This window comes from Phaenicophaeus curvirostris, chromosome 11, assembly GCF_032191515.1.
Source record: "Phaenicophaeus curvirostris isolate KB17595 chromosome 11, BPBGC_Pcur_1.0, whole genome shotgun sequence".
NCBI classification, from domain to species: Eukaryota; Metazoa; Chordata; class Aves; order Cuculiformes; family Cuculidae; genus Phaenicophaeus; species Phaenicophaeus curvirostris.
Window position 1 is genome coordinate 10,764,394 of NC_091402.1, and position 19,773 is coordinate 10,784,166.

At 38.0% G+C, this 19,773-nt stretch overlaps 1 protein-coding gene across 2 annotated transcripts in view; it reads right to left on the reverse strand.

The window, feature by feature from the left end:
• Window positions 1-2,785, reverse strand: part of CNTN3 (contactin 3) — a 57,362-nt gene extending 54,577 nt beyond the window's left edge. For both annotated transcript variants that reach the window (XM_069866014.1, XM_069866013.1), the window contains exon 1: window positions 2,650-2,785. In XM_069866014.1, the coding sequence (XP_069722115.1) occupies window positions 2,650-2,722 (73 nt within the window). In that variant the 5' untranslated portion in view covers window positions 2,723-2,785. The remainder of the gene's footprint in view (window positions 1-2,649) is intronic.
• Between the last annotated feature and the right edge of the window lie 16,988 nt (window positions 2,786-19,773).

Below are 19,773 nucleotides of genomic sequence, written 5' to 3' on the forward strand. Positions count from 1 at the left end.
GGCTGCATGTGAAATGTGTCCAATATTAAGTTTTGTATGTTGATGTTTATTTTACTGGCAGTCCTTTAAAACCATCAAAGAGATAACAGTAACGCAGTAAAAGGTCAAAATATCTATGGAGAGTTTGGTAGAAATTAATCGTCATAACAATTTTAAAGAGATCGACACAATTCAATTTTAGATATAATTTTATCTTTTGAGTTTGTGGGGGAGATGAATTACTAATTTGTGGAAAAAACAGGGTGTTTTAACAAGTTTCCAGTAACAGAATTAAAATTATATACAGAAGCATGGTCACGCAGAATGATGTCAGCTGACTATCCAAATCATCAAAAAAATCACTGCTAAATTATAATAGAACTTATATTATTAAACATAAAAAACCCAGTTGAATTAATAAAATACTTGGGGGAATGTCCAACATGTTCATGAAGTATATGAAGCCTTGAGGAAAAGTGGCTAGAAAGCTACCCAGTAGAAAAGGACCTGGGGATGCTGGTTTACAGCTGGCTGAACAAGAGCCAGCAGCGTGTTCAAAAAGGCCAACAACATCCTGGCTTATATCAGAAATGGTGTGGCCAGCAGGACAGGAAAGTGATTGTTTCCCTGTACTCAGTACTGGTGAGGCTGCACCTCAAATCCTATGTTCAATCTGGGGCTCCTTAAAACAAAAAAGACACTAAAGGGCTGGAGAGCATCCAGGGAAGGACAATGAAGCTGGTGAAGGATATGGAGAAAAAAAAAAAGTCTTATAAGGAACAGCTGAGAGAACAGGATTTGTTTAGTCTAGAAGAAAGCCTTTATGAAGGCTTCTAATGGACTACGTAAAAAAAAGCGAAAATCCACATCAAGTTAGAAAGAACTTTGAAATTTCATGACATGGCAGAACACAAAGGAATAATATTTTGGGGGCTAAAGAAGAGAAAACATTGTATTTGAGAAGGTTTGTAGAATTAGTGTTAAAATTATTTCATAGCTCAGCACAACAAATACGGAATTGGAAAAAAAAAATCAGATCACTGATCTGGAAAGGGCTGAACAGCCCTCACGAACAGCTGTTCCTAAATCATCCCTGCTATTCCTGTCAAACTACTTCTGCTTAATGGATGGATATTTTGTCAAAGACTTACCAATCTGAATCCCACCATGCCAGATCTAGAGGCATTACTTTACATCACTGTGCTACAGGCTTATTTTTGTGAAGGAAGAAGGACTTGTTCCACCTTGCTCCATTTCTCCTGAAAACTTAGTGGTTAATCCTCCAACTCCCAGACAGATCACAGAATGTTTCGGGTTGGAAGGGACCTTAAAGATGATCTGGTTCCAGCCCCCCTGCCATGGGCAAAGACATCTTCCACTGGACCAGGTTACTTAAGGCCTCATCCAAACTGGCCTTGAACACCTCCAGGGATGGTTTTTAAATAATTCTGGTAGCACTTCTCAATTCCATTTGATAATCCAGGAAGCCCTCAGCTTTCTCTTTTTGCATGAATAACAGTGCAAGGGGTGTCAATCATATTCCATCTGCTGACTGGAAAAGAAATTCTCACCTCTCCCACATGCTGATTTGAACCACTGTTCCTAGCAATAGAAGCATGTTTTGTATCATCTCCTGTTTAACACCTCAAACAAACTTTGCAAGACTCAGTGCAGAGATGTAGTCAGTTTGGTGACCACCTCTGTCTCTTAATCCATGCATAGGATGCAAGTACTAGAACGGCCAGGGTAATTCAGACTTTGGACTTCATACAGAAGTGAAATTTAATAATTCTTATAGATAGCTGGGAGAATAACCTATTTTCTCAGCAGCTTAAAAGACAAAGCTGTTGTAAGGTTATAAAGATGATTTAAGAGTATGTATCGGTCTATAGAGAAAAAAATTCTGCAAGCTCAGACAGTTGTAAAATTGCCACTTTATGGCTATGTCTGCTTGGACTCTGCCAAATTTAAGAGACCACAATATCTATACTCCTGTATTAAACGTTTAGCTTGTATTACCCAATCTTTGCAATCAGATCTAATGTTTAACATCATAACCCTTCAATAATGAGACTCGATATCAATTAAAAACAAATTTCAAGTATTACTTGAGGTTCAGTAGCAATTAGCCAAAGACATAGAATGAGTAATAAAACATACTCACAACTTTTGGTCCACCAAGAATCCATATATCTATTTTACTCACGTCATGCGAGACAGCAGTGTTTTAAATTACGCGAGCATCATTATATTACACTATCAAATGTAGTAATGTCTTGAATGCAAGAAAAGAGGCAGACACTGGTATAATTAAAGACAACAATCTACTCTTTGCAATTTTCTAGTGATAGAGAAAACTAGATTCATTGAGCCTTAGCAATTGGGAAACTGGGCAGCATTTAAACTCCAGAATATAATTAATTACTTGAAGTATAAAAAAACCCCAGGCATGTTAAGTGGACAGAAATTACTAGGAGCTAGAAAGGGATTCCAAGATAAATCCTCCAAAGTATCTCCCTCTCCCTTTTTCGGTTTTGTTTTCTTTCTCTCTGTATTTCCTTCAGAAAGGAAAGGTTTCATTCTTGCTCTCCCTTATCCATTTCCAGGGCAATATTCCACTTTACAGTCATTCATTTCTGGCTGATGCACAGAGCCTGGAAGGCCCCTTACCTCCTGCCCGGGGGGCTGGTCCACAGAGCAGCACAACTCCCTGCCCCTCTCGAACTGAGACAGCGCTTCTCATTTTCGTCCTGGAGTTTTCAAGATCTGTTATTGAAAGAAAGGTGATCTAGATATTAGGAAACAGAAAAGACTAAATATAAAGAAGTTTGAGTTCTCAAATCCTGATACTGCATCTCTCAACAAAGGACTAAGTTCAGCGATTTCAGTGATCAGTCGCAAAAGAAAAGACTGTTCAACATGAGAGAGGATGACAGAACTAGGACTGAAGTGAACTAATTTACAAGAACATAATTAAACAGATCCTATGGCTAATTTTATTCTTATGCTAGGCTTATGCTACCCTAATTTTGATAACAAAAAATGAATCATAAGCATAACTTAAAAATAGGTCCTTAAGCCAGTTTCTTCTGAAATGAAGGCTCTGATGAAAATAGCACCGAGATCCTACTGAGCTCATCTAACCAACCGTAAAATAATGCTAATAACACTAGTAATAATGCTAATAACTCAGAAAATGGAGATATATCTTTTAAAATAGAAAAGAAACCCCTCGACCCCCTCCCTGCAGCAGCCTCCCTTGCTGTATCGCTAAGCCCTTTGCACCATGCTGTGCTCTGCTCTGACTGGCTTCAGGTCTTCTGTAGTGGTCTTAAGCTGAGGGAGATGGGAAAAAAATCCTAACAAATATACAAACACAAAATTGCAGAGGAGCAGTATGTTAGCATATTTTTTTATTAACTTTCCCTCTAATTAGTGACTAAAAATCCAAGAATGTACAGATTTATTATAACCTTGAATTAAGCTAGATGTAACATTCAATATAAACTAAAATTGAGGTCCCACAAAGAAAGATTTCTCCATTAATAAAACACATTTTTCTATAATAAAACCAAACTGAAGACAATTTAAAAAAAATGTTTATAACCTTGTAAAGGATACAAACAGTCTTTAAAATAAGGCTGCCTTTAGAACCAAGCATAATAGGAGTAGTGAGTTGACCAACAGTAGCTATTTACCAAAATATAATATTTTTTAATATTGAAAAGCAACAGCTGTTACAGCAAGAACACTGAACAAGAGTGATTAGAATGTCAATGCTTAATTTAAAAAAACACATTCAATGCTAAAATAAGATAGTGCTGTATTAGTCTTTGTTACTGCACATAAAGCTTAACGGACTGTTTCTTAAAAGGGCTGCTTTCAGCTTCCCAACTGAATTTCTGTACAGGTACATCTCAGGGCCTACATTTTCACGCGCGGAATAAGTTTTGATCCTTCAGCAAAACACACTATGTTGGTCACACGCAACCACAACGAACCAAATTTCACCGGGAGAGCAAAATAGCATGCTCTGCAATTAGTTTCAGGCCTTTTAAGCCTCTTGCTCTGCCCTCCACAGCAATATAGATTTATTAGCCACCCTTAACACAATTCTGTTGAGTCATGAAAGGAAGAACCAAGAGGTGACAGCACCCCAGAGGATACATAGTATTCTATGTGGGGATGAACACAGATATGCAATTCAGATTTTAAGACTTTCTAAGAAAAACTATCTTACATATCAAAAAAAAAAAAATTGGACCTAATTTTGTTCTCATATCACAACTACGGTGAGTCATTGGTCTTGCTTAATACGCAGAATTTCTGTAATTGAAATGCTTTTAGTACTTCCTAAGCACATATATTCCTTTATGGCAAATACAGACCTTAGGAAACTGTCATCTTTGTGCTGTCTGACAGACTGCATGAGCAGGATGAGATTGGAATGGAAGCACCTTGGGAAGAGACGTGACCTGCAGGACATGCCAAAGCATTCAGAAAGGCACGTACTCATTATCCATAGGTACCCAGTGGGGACCCACCACAGCTCTCCAGTTTGATCTGCTGCAATGTTGCACTGCAGAAGTTATTAATCACTGATCGCAGATGAAGACTGCTCTCACAGGAGAGCAGTTTTTTGAGAAACAAGCAGCAATGTAGAATCCATCAGAAAATGAAGAATATGAGCTGTACTACAATGAAAGAATAATTTTTCCCTACTTAGGCAGGAAGCTCTCCACCCCACCTTGTAGAGTGGTTTAAGTACCAGACTCATCACACAGCTGCAGAAACATCATTACTCAACTCATTTATATACTTGCATATTCCTTTTACACATTGTCTGGCATCACTTTGAAAATAATTAAAAATCACCATGCAAAAAAGTAATAAAATTCTCTTTTAGCATTATACAATGAAGTCTAGACCTCTGACCTTGGAAAGTACTCCCTGATTATTCTGGTCCAATTTTCAGGCACTTCTGTAGCATATTCAGAGTAAGGTCAAAGCTAGTCACGTTTAGTAGAATAGCAGGAGAGATTGTTCCTTTCGGGTTTTTTATTTGTTTGAGCTTTTTTAGTTTGGTGGTTTTTTGGTGTGGTTTTTTTTTTGCTTTTAATAAAACCAGTATCCTAACCACAATAACACTGGGGAGTAGTGCTGTATCTTCTAACAAAACTTGCTATTATATGAAATCATTGGGAAGGAACATTAAGCTCTCAGAAAACTGACAAGGTAAATGAAATACTGCAAAAGGTGGGCAAACAATGGAAGATTGTTTACTTTTACAGATCAATTTATATCTCTGAATTCAGAGGCTCATACCCTGCTGAAATGTCTTCATGGGTAAAATACAACTGGAAACAAAGAATAAGATAAGAACAGGACAGAAGATGGTTTTCAGAAGCGATGAGTCAGAACAGGACTCGCTTTTCCGCATCCCATGGGATGACAATATCCCATTTTTTTTTCAAAAGGGCAGAAACAGATAAAAAGCATTTCTGCATTTTATCTATTGATCTATGGATTGTCTTATCATCAGATTTTTAAAACTTTATGTACATTCTCAAACTGGCCACCAAAATAAAAGTGTTTTAATTAGTTTTTTGTCTACAGCTTTTTGCTTGCATTTATTATGACTTATTATGCTCCACTTTTAGCTCCTTTCATCTGAAATGCTACCATTGGAGAAGGAAATGTGCAACTTCATTACCTAACTCTACCAAAGTCTCCAATTCTAATGCTCAAAATATTTTGGTAAAAATGTTACAAAATCCTGACTACAGAAGAAGAAAAAAATCCAACTTAAAACCAATCTAGAACTGGATAATATGTAAATTAAATATTTTTAGTGCCTGTTTATAGCTCGCCATATAGAAGAAAGTTTAAAATTAGCAACTGAGACTTTTCTGACTCCTGAAACAGCATTTTCCTCTCTCTTTCCAGGCTAATATGCGCATTTGCTTCATAGCTTTAGTACCAAGTACATAAAGTTACATCAACTGAAATACGCATGCTGTTGCAATAAAATGAGGCAAGAAAATGTAATTAAGCGCTATTGAAAAGTCTTTTATTCTCCCCCAAGAAGGAGAACAATGGGACATGTTCTTGCACATACAAACAGCAAGGATATGAAAACTGCATGTATATTCCATCAAGTTCTTTCCTTCCATTTAATAAACAAGCAGTTACTAAGAAAGATTTCAAAATATGGAATAAAAGTAACATGAGCACCATTTCCATTGCCTCTGTCCTGGAATAACTGTGTGTGCATTTGGAACAGAAACATATCAAAGTTCATCACCAGTTATGAAAAGACATGGATTTGTAAATTAATGGGGGGAGAGAATATGCTATATGAAACCTCTGCAGAAGGAAAGCCAGACCATGTTCTCACCTGATGTCAATACACAAGAAAGAATAAAAGAAGAAACTAATATTCACCTGCAGAAACAGGCCTGCTGACAGCATTCACTGAAAGCACCTTCTAAAATGATTCTACTTTCCATTATCTTGCGTTATCAAGGAAAGTAAGCAAACAGATCATGCAAGATCATATCAAGTATTACACCTATGCTTTAAAAAGACGTAAAACAACATGTTATAAAAAATCCAAAGAATTTTTAATTATAAATCTGCTCCAGACTTATGACTCATATATTCTCAGAGCACTGAGCTGCATCACAGTGTCCAGAAACCTGTGTGCTGTTTCACCCAAGGTCACACACATCTGTACACAGGAACTCCGTAAGATTAACAGAGGCTGCTAGAAATTATACCAACTTTTATTTGTTTACTTATTCAAGTAATGCACAGGACACATTTACTCCCTGGTGAGAAGCAGAATTCAGTAGGTTTCCAACTCAAAGTCCAGCGATACCCAGGCATCTTATTATATTTACATCAATTGATATTTATTGTCAACATGTTTATTTGCAATTCTACCATGTTTTGATAACTGCAGAACAAGGGCTGATGTTCTACAAACATAACCGTCCCTGAAGAGGGACATTTATTCCATTACTTCATTACACTCATGATTATTCCAAGCAACAAATATACTTTATGTGTAATTCTGTACTGGTAGAGTATTCAAGTACCTAAGTGAGTCAGATAGCCAAATTTTAACTGTTTTCTTGAATAGGTAATTTTGAAGTGAGGACTTAGTTTGATGTTGGCACATAATGAAGTACTAATTCACAACCAGTTCACCCTGGTGAAAGTCACTTTAGTAAAAAGAAATGAAATACCAGCCTTTGGCTCTTAAGAAAATATAACACCCTCAGCATGTTGTAATAGCTATGTTGGTAATAACCTCTAGAGAAAACAGAATAAGACAACTTTATTTCTTTAAATAACCCAGACTTCTTCACTACTACCTAAATCACCCATGTGCATAAACAAACCATCTTCCCCACACCCAACCTTGGCTTTTCCACAGCATTTCCATGGCCAGGCATTTTCTACTACTTTAGGCAGATACCAGCATTCAGCCAGCATCAACCCAGCTCACTGTGACATTTCTCTGTATGAATATAACAGTACATTTGGTTCCCACCCACCACACACACAATACAGCCACCATTTCATGCCCTAAAGGTTCCAGGACAGGGCAAGTAGAAACAACACCCCATCCTCAGGGCACTTTTTACTCACAACCCAAAGTACTCCTTAGAAAACTTTTGAGGTTTTTAGTTTGAAATAGTGTTCCCATCTCTGTTCACATCACATTAGTCTCATTCAGCACAGTCCATTTAAATTGCCATCTTGCATCCATAGAATTATTACCAATAAAACACAGCAAACTTCTACAGAGAGCAAGCAGCTTAGGGAAGAGACCCAGCAGGCTGGTTCCATGGCATAGAAAGCAGAGCATCTAATGAGCAAGTTGTGCAGGAATTACAGGCTGTTGGAGCCAGCTGCAGCAAACAGCACCAACCACCAGCAACAAAAACTTATTTACAAAACTCTCAAACTCTTCACTACCCCTTAAGTCACTTAGGATGCAGCAAGAAAAGCAACAAAAACCAATTAACCATTCTTACAGTAATTATGGGAAAATAATTTAAAAGTCATACAGAGTGTGTTATGTAGAAACAACTAGGTAAAGCTAAACAGAAATTGGCAGGGATGTATCAAAGTGCAGTGAATCCAAGATGTCAGCATGGGAAACAGCAGAGTTTGCAGCAAAGAGAGAGGAAGAAGGACAGAGAGAGATAAGATGCTTCTGGGTACTGTGTGGAACAGAAGGAAGAGACCAGAGACAGCAGAATAAAAAGGCAATAGAGGAACATTAACAGTTTAAAAGTTGAGTCAACACCTGATGAGCAGCAATTTTTTTTCCAAACACTTTGCACTGGCAATATGCACAGACAGAACTGGGAAAATAGCATTATAGGGGAAATGCATGTTTTGAAAGTAAGAAATTCTCCAATAAATATTTCAAGAAATATGTCCTCCATAAATTCATATTATCTGGGAATTATCAGTGAACTCAAGGCAAACACAGCACTGAACACAGCAATTCAAGTAATTTAAGAAATATCTCAGGAAGGAAGGATGTTTGCTCAGAAAAATTATCCTTCAGCCAAGTTCTCAGATGCAACACAGATTTTGCCCCCCTAAAGCTTTCCTAAAAGTCTATGAAGCACCTCCATCACTAACCACTCCTGACCACAGTGTGTTTCACAATGAACACCACCAGGCTATTCACGTTAAGAAGTGCTAAATGCTTTGCCCAATCTAGGTCTAATTAATAAATAAACTAACCTTCAGTTAACTAAGTACTACGATTCCAAAAAGACTTTCGTCAATAAACAATTAAAATCATCTCATAACAGTTCATTTTTGAAGCATCAGAAATATGCTGATTACAACAGGGTTTTTTTTCTGCCACTGACTTCACTCCTTTATCATTCCAAAGACAGACACCTTCCTTAAAGAAATGCATTTATCCTCCCACAAATATCACAAAATACAACTGGGTTATCACCAGAAACTATTGCCAGGATACAGGTAACCAAAATATTTCATTTTCCCCATCTCACTTGGTATGGAGCACTTGGCAAAAAGCCCCACTGCCTTGATTAAGGCCATGTGGACTATAACAGATGTAATGATGACAAATAACAGATATAGCAGATGAGCACATGTCCTGTCAACAGATGTCTTAGCACAGCTGCTGCTTCACTCGTAAAAATACACTAACTTGTTAGCCAGCATAAAAACAGTATTCACAGACCTTCAAAATATTCATAATTCTCAGAGCATGTCCTAGCTAGGTTAAGTAAAATAACAAAGTGCACAAGTTTATACAGAACTGCAAACATAGTAAGGAATGCCATTAACTGCAACATAGTTAATCAAAAACATGGCCCTGGAGGAAATCATACCATCTTTGCGGAGCTGCTCTAGCTCTTCAGTGAGCCTCTAGCTTTCATAGTCTGTGGACTACCCTCTTTGAGGATTAGGCTCTCCAAAGCTCTGCGGCCCTGAGACTGCATTTCTTGCTTCAATTATAACTCTGAAGCAGCTTTATCTGTGGCTCTATCACCAGCTTCGCAGCCAGCAGGCATGTGCAATGTAACAAACCATCTCTCCATCCACAAGCTACAGTACCAGAGTAGTTTGCCTAGAAGACAGCAATCCTTTAGCCCATGACCTACCCTGCCAAAATCACCTTGGGTTTCAAAATCAGTTGGGTTTTATCTCTAGCTCTACTGCTATTCAGTATTTTTAACTTGATGTGTTGGGAATCCTGAAGAACTAACACTAAAGGATTTATTTTTTATTATATTAATAATTCTCCAATACATTGCTTGTCAACCTAAAGAGAGGTAGGTTTGTCAGGTACATTGCACCACAACTCTTCAGTTTAATAAAAGAAGTACAAGGGAACTTATAGAAGACGACTACTTCTACACAAGCGATTTCAGTAACCTACTTGAAGTTAGCCATAGAGGGGATAGATTGCAAGCACAGAAATTAATACCATTTCAAGAACTACCTTTACAGAGAAATTCAGAGGCAATTAAAACTTCTCATTTTATTATCAGAGTTCCTGGCTGATGAAAAAGGCATAGACAGAAATAAAAGTAACACATTTTCATAGTAGCACATTTGCCTGGCTCCTCTGGAGAAAGAGCAGTTATTTTACTGTATTAACTATTCACATTACAGTTTTAAGAAAGAGGGAAGATAATTTTCACACCTGACAAATAAAATAACTCAGTCTTAGTGCCCTGAATATAGCACATAGTACTGACATTAACTGCCTCTATGATGTTCAAATCTAATGTTTCTGGAACAGGGATACAACACACACTTCCTTGGGTGCTCACCTTAACTGCTGCACTATCTAGAGAAGTACAAAGATGTTTCCAGAGCATAAAACAGATTCTAGAAAGCTGCTGCCAACATTTATGACTATAAAACTCTTAAGTTACTAGATAGGATTAGACCACATTAACAGGCTTAGGAGGACAAGATATATAAGAAAAACAATCTATTTCTATCCAGGTACCATACAGCAACACTAAAGTTATAGCTTAATGGATGTTCAGAAGCACATCAAAGCAAACCAAAATATATTTTGTTCATTTCCTTTACAGTAGGCAAGAGTGGCTAAAGCAGATGGTCTATAGTTACTTTCTTACAGACTTCAGGGAAAAGGGATGCAGTGAAATGCATTTCTTGCCATGATGTCATTTGCAGCTGACAAGCAAAACTTATTTTCTACTGCAGATAAGGTGGAAAAATAAAAGAAGAAATACATCATTGTGATGCTGACAGTGGACATTTTTAAAACAACAAAATTTTCCAGGTTCACATAAAAACACAACCCCCTCCCTCCATAACTTGATCTCTAGGAGACAGGAGATTGTGCAGTCCAAGACGACAAATCATTTCTTGAATATGGAAGATAGAAGCCAAAGGATGAAAAGTGTCCCATGAAGCCATGATTCCAACCCATGCACAAGCCTGAGTTCTTATAAAAAATTATTTAATGAAAAGCTAAAAAGCACTCTATAAATTTAATTCAGTATTCTTGTGCAAACATATTACTCTGTAGTCCCTAACAAAACTAAGAGAACATACTGAGGTTGCAAACTCAATTATTTGGAGTTAGGAAATACCAGAACTAAGGTTGCCTAAGATCACAAAATATTGATCCAGAAAAAAACCAAACAGGTCCCATGAAGCAGCTATCCCAACTAAAACCCCCAGCTCAAGTGTCCTATTCCCAATGTCATGGTCTCTCATGAGGTCTGGGATGCTTCAGCTTCAGATGCAGTTCCTACGTATTTCTGTCATTCCTCACATACCTTTGTGCTTTCCTCCCACCTTCTCAATGGTTTCCCCTTCAGTCCTTGCTTCTCCAGCAGTTCCAGCCTCCTCAACCTACTAATGCTCAGGTTCAGCATTTTCCTTAACTTACCTTAAGATTCCTTTATCCTCAGTCTCATAAAACTCATTTTACCAATCCCACACCCCTTACTTCTGTTGACAATATTCAATACAATCAATTAAACTCCCAACTTCTCCCCTTTCTTTTAATCCAGAGAGAGCTCATAGCTTTTGCTGCCAGGGTCTGAACTCAAGGCAGACCACCACATCTCAACAGCAATACCAGGCTCCATTAGGTGTGTTCCAGGGAAAAAGCACCAAATGGCAAGCATGGGGAGCAATCAAGAATTTGGGCATACTCTTCATAAGTCTCCACAAACAGGGGAAGACCTAGAATGGTATTTTCTTGTGTGTATCTAATGTACAGGGAGGAGAAGTAAGTGCAGCGAAACAGGGCAGCTTCAGAGAGCAGAATTTGGTGGAGATGTTTCTTAAGCAGTAAAGACAAAAACTAAGAGATTATTCAACCAAAAGAGCCTAAAGGCTGTCTAAGGGCCACCCGGTCTCATTTTGGAGCTGCTCTCTATGAGGAGCTGATGATTTTTATCACAGTTTCGTGCTATTAGAACAGCCAGCTTCTTGTCTTATCTGGAAACCTTTCCTTTCCTCAAGTGCTGCTGAATATATTTAATTAGTTTTTGAGGGTCTGAATATTTAGTGGAAGGTGTCAAATTATTTTGCATCTACAGGGAGTTGCAGCGGGAACTGAGTGCACAGCAGCTCATGCTGAGCACTGACTTCACACTCCTGGTAGGACGTTTAAGAAAACCTGATGAACAGAGACCCTTGCAGTTCCTTCAACATGCAGAGTGAGACATGCTGCAGCAGTTTTACTTATCTACACTGAAATATGTTTTCACTGTAAGCAACTTTCTTACACTTGTACCCTCCCATCAACAGGCTCGCAGCAGTCAATAAAAGAAATCGTTAGAGCAGAGGGAAGGAATACTGGAGGAGCAAACACCACAGTGACCTACATCACCGGTGCCGGCTTTGCAGCAGCTCTCTGCAGCACACTGCCCACCTGCCTGCTGATCGCATTTTCACAGGGGTTTCTCCTGGTATCATTCCTTAGGTAGGACAAACCAAAAGCTGGTGCCACAAACTCAAGTCAGAGCTTAAACACCGGACAGATCAGAAGCAGCAGTAAGTTACAGCATACCAGAGCACAGTCTGATACAGAGGTTACTGAGCAAAATTGTATTGTGCTACCCAGGAGATCAAAACAGATCATCTCCCGACCTTTAGTCTTAGAAAGACATCAGTAACATACAGTGCAATTTATTTTCTCAAATCTTAAGTGCTGTAAACACTACCTTTTATTATAGTGAACAACTGCCCTGTTCCTACCAGCTACTCAAACAAGCTAATCAGCCTGACTAGAACTACAAATTCTACCCATTACAATTAAGCCAAAATTTCATTTGCTCTGTCACACTTCTACTTTTGCCTCTTACACCCTCTGTAAAATCATGAGGAGCGGCTGAGGGAACTGGGGTTGTTTAGCCTTGAAAAGAGGAGGCTGAGGGGAGACCGTACTGCTCTCAACAACTAACGGAAAAGAAGTTGTGGAGAGGAGGGAGCTGGCTTCTTCTCCCAAGTGACAGGGGACAGGATGAGGGGCGATGGCCTCAAGCTCCACCAGGGGAGGGTTCAGGCTAGATATCAGAAAAAAAATTTTCACAGAAAGGGTCATTGGGCACTGGAACAGGCTGCCCAGGGAAGTGGTTGCGTCACCATTCCTGAAGGTTTTTAAAAGATGGGTAGACGAGGTGCTCAGGAACATGGTGTAGTGGCAGATAGGAACGGTTGGACTCGATGATCCTAGAGGTCTTTTCCAATCTGGAGATTCTATAACGATCACTTCTACACACGTGCCAGAGCCTCAGCCTAGTTACAAAATCTCTCTTGCAATATTAATCATTCCTCTGACCCAGATATAGACACGCATTTAAAAACCAAACAGTATAATCCCCACACAGGTAATAATTTTATGTAATTAAAGAGGATTAAATAGATGATAAAATTGCATCTGGTCTTATTTAGAATGAATTTGTGCCTGATACTGATTCACCTGAAGAACAGAAGACTCCTGCAAACATGGCTTGGGAGAAATTAAAATCATTACACAAAACAATGACTTGTGATAAGAATTCACTCTAACTCGATCTATTTGACATCTTATATAGTGAAAAATCAATGCAACTTGGGGTGTATGGCAGACCAGCACAGCGGTGGGGCTAAGTGCCTTGCTTTCAACTCTCACAGTTGCAATGCATAGCAGTTCTTTTCCAGCCTCTAGACAGGCATCTTCTCATGGATGTCAGGGTGTGAGAAATGGATTTTACCCTTGCCACAGTCAGTAAATACTGGAGCCTGGAAGTACGTTTAGTTCTAACAGTTTAGACAAAGCTCTGAACTGGAATCTCCAGACAAGGTTTTTCAGTAACAAAAGGATTTATTATGAGGCAAAAAGGCTCTAAAAGAACCAAGACAGTAATTCCACTGAATCCCCATTGAACACTAGGAGAATGGAAAATACAGGACAGCTAAAACAGAACTGGCTTAAAGACAGACTACAGTTATTTTTAAATGGAAGGAAACAAAAGAGATCTACGCAAAGATGAAAGAGTAAACAAAAGCACCATGTTATTAAGAGCTGAAGTTATAAAATACTAAAGAGAAATGCTAGATTCTGTTAACCAAAAAAGCTGAATATGCAAAAAATTTCTTATGAGAATATTAAATAAAACCAGAAAGAGATATGTATTAAGAAATCATAGGTTAAAAAAACCTGATGAATGTAGAGTGTGAACAATCAATAAGGAAATTCAAAAAACCTATTACTATGAGGTTATTAATAATCAAGAGCATCATGTTATACACTTACTTGGTACTCAGGCAGTCAGCGAGGAAGGCTACTAGCAAATCATGAACACAAGTTCAAAGACCAGATAAGAAGCTGTGGCAGTGTAAAACCAGTCTCTAAACCAAGAAACCCCCCAGAAAACCCATGGACTTGATTGTTTAGTTTCATTACTAGGTAAAGTACTAGTACACACAGTATAAGTAATCAATACAAAGGCACCAGGAAAACACAAATCATTAGACATTACAATGATAAGTTTATGAAGAGAAACTGCAGTCAATGACATGACAGCTGCTGCCTTACACACCAGGGCTTTGAACAGATGTCCCCAGAAACCAGTTTCAGCCCATCATCTGCAAACTCTCACATTCTCCATGAAGTCTGGAAGATCACAAGGTTATCCCTGCTGTCTGCAAAGTACTAAAATAATGCAAACATTAAAATGAAGTTGAGGAAGTTAGGTTGGTTTTTGAAGTGGTACCACTTTTATATGACAAATGTCATGAACAGAACACTGATTAAACTCAGGTTATTATCATACCCCATTAACATTTAAACGTTGTTTAGCTGGTTTTGGGTAAAGAGGTTTTGACTGACTTATTTGTGTGGTAAGGAGTATTAGAAAAAAGATCTATATATTCTTGTGGCTATTAACAAAAAGGTTAAGAGTTCTAAATAAACAAATAAAGGCATTTGAAATTCGAGTGGTAAAGAGGCCTTTCGCTGAACTGATGAGTACATCTTTCCCATTTGCTCCATTCCCCAAAAAGCTAGTGCAAATACTACCCAGAGCACTTTCTTCTCTGCTCTTCATGCAGCAAGAGACGGAAAATAAGAAAATACAGGGATCGTTTGAGCACATTAACCTCCTTGGAAGAGAAGGGAATGAGACAAGATCTTCAGAGAATTGCATTCCGTCTGTCTCTGCAGTAATAGCATTATATTTGGATGAAAGCAAAATTATGTGGAAGACTGTTGGTTTACTGAAGGGTCAAAGAGATGACAGCTGTGGCAGGCAGCGGTAAACCTTTAATATACCATGATGTACGAATGTGCACATCCTTCAGTGAATGAATAAATGCAGCTGAACAAGGGATTACACCTGAGCAAGCAACTGCATAGATTAATAATTTCACCATCAGACCATTGAAGAAGAGAAGCTGCAGAAGCAGAGAAAAACTGCCCTGAAATACCTACCTATTCTTCCGCTACTCCATTTATAAAAACAAATACAACCCCAGTGCTAGTGAAGACTTTAATAGATTGAGACATGTACATAAGGAAAAAAACCTCAAAACACAGTGGGACCTCAAATCTTTTTGCTGGTATCTAAGCAGAACTGTTAAGTGACAGATGCTGTATGTGCAGATTGATCTCTAGCCTAAGCCAAATTGCTCCATGTGGGGTGATGTAATCCTCACGAGTATATCATTAACTACAATTTAATAGAAAGCCACAGGCTGAAAATATACAGTTTCATAAAAAAGAAAGAAGGATCTCTCAGCTGCATAGGGCTGAGAGCGGTAATAACAGGAAAATAAAAAACAGGTACGGCATCTCTTCCCGCAAGTAGTGAGAATTTCCTTGGTTATTAAATGAGACTCTCCACAATTCACAGCCCGTGCTCTGTGTCACCGCTCACTACCATATTCTACTAGAAACACTTGCATAAATACATTATCAACACAAAAATACAGACAGAAGCAACGTAGTGTAATAGGAGGAGTTCTGCAAGCTCTTTTGTGCTAGTGTTAAGGTATCTTCTTAGCATAGCAAATAGCAGTACAGACAATAAACATCAAGAAGCAAAGTAGGCAGGTTGGCAGCAATTTGAAGCCCTGAAAGAGTACACTTAAAGTAAGAAGATTCACAGAGAAGACATTCAAATAGTGATTCTAAATTCCTCCTAAATCTGACATTTATTGTGTTGCAGTCATAGGTTACTTACAGTTAAAACTGACTATGTATTTATATATTCATTGCATGTTAGGATAATTCTGTACATCACAAGACAATTGTGTTTGTTATAAACCTTTTTGCAAGACCATTTTTTCTATGTCAGAACTTGTTGCTGTAAAATGCACTCAGAATTATTATTTTAAGTATTTCAGCTTAAGGAGGCTCCAAATGCAATAGTCATGAAGGGTGAAATGCAACACAGATAACACAGATGTGTTTATGTTGACTGAAATGTTTTTTATTTTGTAACTTGTAAAACTACAGTTGAAAGACCAAAGAATTAAACTTCTACAGGAAATTCCCATCAACTTCAATGGGCTTTAGATCAGGCCTTTAACATGGTAATAATGTAATGTAGATGTAGAAGTGTTCCAGAGGCTTATGAACATGCAAAAATCCTAAGGGAAGTCACCACTCAAAAAAATATGACAAGCACAAGTGAAATATTTAATATGAGTAAAAGATTTACAGAGATGAAGCAACAGCTGCTTTTTTCAAGTTCATTTATTGCCTTAAAGTGGCAGGCAGATGCATCTGAGGATATGAACCCTTTTATATAAACTAGTGTTGCTCTCTGACTTTGGGCCTCCCTGCTGTGATACAGAGGACTCCGAGACCCTTCCCAGGTCAGGATAGTCCCTGCTGTGGGCTGTCAATCATGCATCAGCAGGCAGAAGGGCTAGACAACACCCAGCTAAACCTCTGCTTGCACCCAACTTGATCATTTAAGAGATTCCAAGTTACATAAGGATCATGGCAAGTTAAGATTTATTTTGACTGAAAGTGGCACTCCTCTTACGTTACATAAGCCTTAATGTTGCAGGTCATTCAGTCTGCATGTTTGGGTTGGCCTTCAATCTACTAAAACAGCCTGAAAATTTTAGTCTTTATTCAAGAACAACACTGAAAAACCATGTAATAGCTAGCTTTGGGTAAAAAGATGATGGTTTTACACACACCTATCTATACCCACATAGCTCTCCAAAATATTCTTTCCCTTATTTCCTTTGTCAGAAAGTCTTTGTTCACTCTCCTTGCCGCATTCCTCTCCTTCACCAGCTATTCATGTGCAAGCTTTAAAAGACAGTAACAGACAAGCAAATTTACATTAAAAAAATAAGGTTGCTATGGGAATAAGACAACAAAACCTGTTACTTAACCCATCATAAAGATGATGAGAATTGGAGAGAACTCAAATGGAATAAAAAACTGTCACCCCAACTAATAAAGTTATGATCTGCAACAACTGCTTTTTCTCCCTCATTTACTTTATGCTTTTATGCAAGTTCATTTTCTGTTGAATAATTCAAATTAAAATACAAAAAACTTTAAAGAATATTATAAGCAATATTATCCAATAGGTTGCTCACTACTGTCACTCACTCAGAAGCTCATGTAAAAGCTGAAATACACCCACCCTACATTGATACTATGGATGTAGATATGGAATTTGAGGCGAATCTTTATATTTTACATGTAAATATATATTAAAAATAGATCCAGCCATGTAATTTTCTTTCTTTAAACTACAGTCTATAATTTGCCATAAAGTTTTGCATAAGCTAGTAAGTAAATACAGATTTTTTTTTTCCACAGCTGCAATCAAAAGCCATTCATATAAATTTTGAAGGCAGAATAAACTATCACACTTACTCTTCCCCCCAGAGAAGTCAAGGCACCATTAATGTCAGCTGTTTATCCCTGAAACACCGTTTCTTCTCAGAGCTTGCTGGAATCGCTTCCCAGGTAGCACAGAACATCATGGGAAGGAATGAATCTGTCCAATTTTAAAGCTGTTGATACAGGAGAAATGTTTCTTTGCATTCTGAAATATGTAGGGTACTTCCTCCCATTACACATCCCCAAAGCTGCCTTGACGCATCAAGTAAGGTGCCACATGATCTCCCTACAACAGAGGGAGCCTTAAAAATGAGAAACGTGATGAAACCTTAAATGACACAATTCATAAAGTCTCTACCGATGGATGATCTCTGGCAATGTAAAAAAAAAGTAATCTGGAAAGAACTAGCTAAAAAATTTCTTCAACATACAGCAGACGTTTAAAATACCAGTTAGTATTTGCACTTTAGTTCTTCCAAGCTATGCAAAGACCTCCTAAAAATGACCGAGGAGCAAATTTGAAGCTCCTTTAGATGCCATTTGTATTGGGGTACATTCATATCAGTGTGAATGAAATCCCATGTCTGGTACTAAGGCTGCCAGTATCACAATTTGCCTGCTATCTTCAGTATCATCAGATTTGCAATCAGTTGTTTATGAACAGCAATACCTTTACCTGCCACCTCTGAAGTATGGGAGAATCCTTAACTGAAGCTAACGTTGAGCTCATTTGGAGTTTTCTGTGCTGTTGTCAGAGTTCTAAACAGTTGTGTGAGGGACCAGGATAAAACTTACACTAATTACCCTTCACTGTGCAAATTAAGCTGTTTTTAATTCAGGTTTAAAACATTTAAATTCTCATCACACAACAACTGCTGAATTATTTTGCAAGTTATCTGCCATGTGTGCAAGGCATCTCACAGCTCACTGGGGACAAGGTAGCATTTCAAGCCTCTCCAACATGTGATGGTGAAGGAGTGGCACAGGAGTTCTGAAATTTTCTGCTCATTTAAAGTAAACTCCCCCCATAGTCCATCTCATCTACTAAACAAAAGTTATGGTAATCCACTGATTCCTTACAGTTGGTACTTCTTAATAAAATTACACTTCAGAGAGGGAACAAACCCCTTCGAGTATTTAAAGCAATGCAGAAAACCTCTATTGTGCAACACTTGTCACATGTGTCCTTACTAGGGTTATTATGCTTTTTCCTGGCAATTTGAATGGAAACTGCTAAGTCACCTGCAAAAAGTCACAGCCACCACCATTTTAACCCATGTCTCCTGAAAATCCAGAGCCCTGCATCCTTTTTATTAGGTTATTCCAGGTTTCTTATTTTACACTGTAGGGAAACATCCTGATTGTTTCAGTACACAGAGTTCCTTACCGTAAATCACTGCATAAAGTTATTCCATACCTCCTCCTCTTCACTAAACATTTCTGTTCCCTACTGTTGGATTAAAATACTACAAATGCTTCCGGAATGTGGTTCAAATAAACTCATTTCTATGTTCAAATGTTTCTCCAATGATTTTGCAGTCCTTGAACATCTCACCCTTGACCATGCAAGAGTAAAGGATAGCCAAGTACAAACATGGTCCGCTGTCATCTTCTGCTTTCTCTCCCAAGGGAGCACAACACTGGTCTAGAAAAAAGGTCTACAATTCCTGCCAAATGACATTTGAAATGCTTTTGACTTTGTTGCCAGACTCCTAAAAAGTCTACAAGAAAGTTGTAACTATTTTTTCCATTCAAAAAGGAAAAACAAAATGCTACATTAAACAGCTATATTTTAATATTCTGTTTACAGTTATGGAAATTTAGTCCATTTTAGCATCAATCAGCTCTGATTAGCACAATCAGAAAAGAATATAAATGAGCTTTTATGTGCTTAGGCTTTCAAACATATATAGTAGTATGGTTGATGTTAAACTTTTGCT